Source organism: Amblyomma americanum, chromosome 4 (assembly GCF_052857255.1).
Source record: "Amblyomma americanum isolate KBUSLIRL-KWMA chromosome 4, ASM5285725v1, whole genome shotgun sequence".
Lineage (NCBI taxonomy): Eukaryota > Metazoa > Arthropoda > Arachnida > Ixodida > Ixodidae > Amblyomma > Amblyomma americanum.
In genome coordinates this window covers 154,365,908-154,367,994 of record NC_135500.1, presented here as the reverse complement: position 1 = coordinate 154,367,994, position 2,087 = coordinate 154,365,908, and the positions used below count along the sequence as shown (strand labels likewise).

General features: G+C 44.0%; 1 protein-coding gene across 1 annotated transcript in view; it reads right to left on the bottom strand.

The window, feature by feature from the left end:
- Nucleotides 1-1,875: 1,875 nt before the first annotated feature.
- The window catches only part of LOC144128542 (uncharacterized), a 31,992-nt gene continuing 31,780 nt past the window's right edge, over nt 1,876-2,087 (bottom strand). Inside the window, exon 16 of the mRNA XM_077661997.1 lies at nt 1,876-2,060. Within this exon, the coding sequence (XP_077518123.1) occupies nt 1,962-2,060 (99 nt within the window). The 3' untranslated portion in view covers nt 1,876-1,961. The remainder of the gene's footprint in view (nt 2,061-2,087) is intronic.

Genomic DNA, 2,087 nt, shown 5'->3' with positions numbered 1-2,087 from the left:
TGCGATGTCAGTGCACTTTATAATTCCCCTATCTTGCATGTAGCAACAGCAAGCGTCATCCGTGGAGCCAAATATTTGCTGGTAACACTTCGCCTTCGAGCACCCAGCCCTAGCCTGAAAAGTAAACCATTCCCTATGGAATTGACAAAATAGTTCCCCTTTTAAGGTTAGATTTAGCCTCCCTATACAGTGCCAACTTTGTCTTGTCCATCATTTTATTACACCAATCAGTATATTCTGAGGATCATACTTTCCGTTTCAAGGTTGTCTTACTATCGGGTTCTAGAGACAGTAAGTCATAGCTCCTCAGCTGTGGCCCAAGGAAACTTTTCATGTATTAATAATAGCAGTAAGGCATGCATTAAAAGCCCTTAATTTTTTCATGGAGTGAAGCAATGAAATTAAATGAAAATGTGAATGCCAATATAAATTTGAACTGCTCCACTTCATTGCTATGATGATAATTATCACCGTAGTTAGGCTTAATGAGGAAAAAAACGCCAATTTATTTGAAAAGCAAAGCCCAGTGGTTACCTGCAGCATTACATAGCTGTTACGCACAAAAAGCAAATGCAGCCGTTCAGAGAGAGCTACCTCGTCGAAGAATGTTGTAGCAATGCTGTTTGGTCCGAAGCGGGTCGGCAGGGCACCGCCATGCTGTCAATGCGATCACCACACCCAAAGGCTAGCTAAACCATGCAAGCCTCGCAAAAGCTGGAATGCAAACTGCACTGGCTTGCGTGCGTAAGACTTGGGTCTCACAGAATTGCATTCTGCTCATGCAATTGTGCATGCCATCCCCTCTATCCCCTTGTGCACGTTGGAGGAGCCTGCTACTGGAAAAGGGCCCATCCTATTCACTTTACGGCTCTTTTCTCTCACCTGACAATTTGCTCAAATCTCAGTACATATTTACTTTGTTCTCCTTGCTGAATGGTGGCCCCATTCACGGTCTCGCAGTGACGGGTAAGATCCAAACCCTGGTCACATAAGTAGGCATCAGAAGTCGTTTTGAGGCCAGTTCAGAAAAAAGGAAGGGGGGGGGGGGGAATTTGCATAACTGCATTTTTCAACTGTCTTTGTCCGAAAATATGGCTAATGTAGTTACTTCCAGTAATAATTTTTCACTAAGGCTGGCACAATGTCCACCTCTGACTGGAATTAAGCTTTATCAAGTTCTGTGCATTCAAAGACTGTTCAGCAAAGGTTACATCAATAGTTCGGTACATACCACAGTAGGCTTTGTCGACAACACACTTGTTAGACACAAGTGCAGGAAAGAATGCACACGAAACTACTATGACAACACAAAAGCCACACACATTTTTGACCTAAAAACATTTTCGTGCCTCTTTGAAATGGTAAAATCTCTGCCCCTCACAGGTCAACACAGGTCATCATCATCATCATCAGCCTTACTACACCCACTGCAGGGCAAAGGCCTCTCCCATGTCTCTCCAATTAACCCTATCCTTTGCCAGCTGCATCCACCCTTTGCCTGCAAACTTCTTAATCTCATCCGCCCACCTAACCTTCTGCCGCCCCCTATTGTAGGAGCTAAGCGGTGTGAAGTGGCGAGGAGAGGAGCGGTGCAGAGAGCAACATCTCCACTCCAATGCTCAGTGGATGCCTTTGTTTTTTTATGAGAAAGTGAACCAATTGGCTGCTATAGAATTTTGATGTTACTAGTGGGCAGCTATAGCCCAGATGAAGGCAACCAGCAAGAGGTAGAGTAGAAACAAGTAACACAGCAAATTATACGGGCTGCGGCATGTGTTTGGGACAAAACAAAAGGGTTTAGTAACAAAGCGGGACGCCATAGCCATAATGTACTCGCTCATGCCAGTGGTAATAAAGAACACACACACACTTGGCAATTGGACAATGCAATACAATATTATTTTTTGAAATCAAACTATACAGTATGTACAGAAAGCAGCACAAAAGCAGCACGAAGCCAGCTACACTTCAGGAACCTTAGTTATTTCTGCCATCAATTTCGCCGTATAAGGCTGGCTGGATGCCAAGATGGTCAGGAAAGTATGCCACATTTTTTCATCCTGCATTGAAAACAAAAAAAGCGGTCA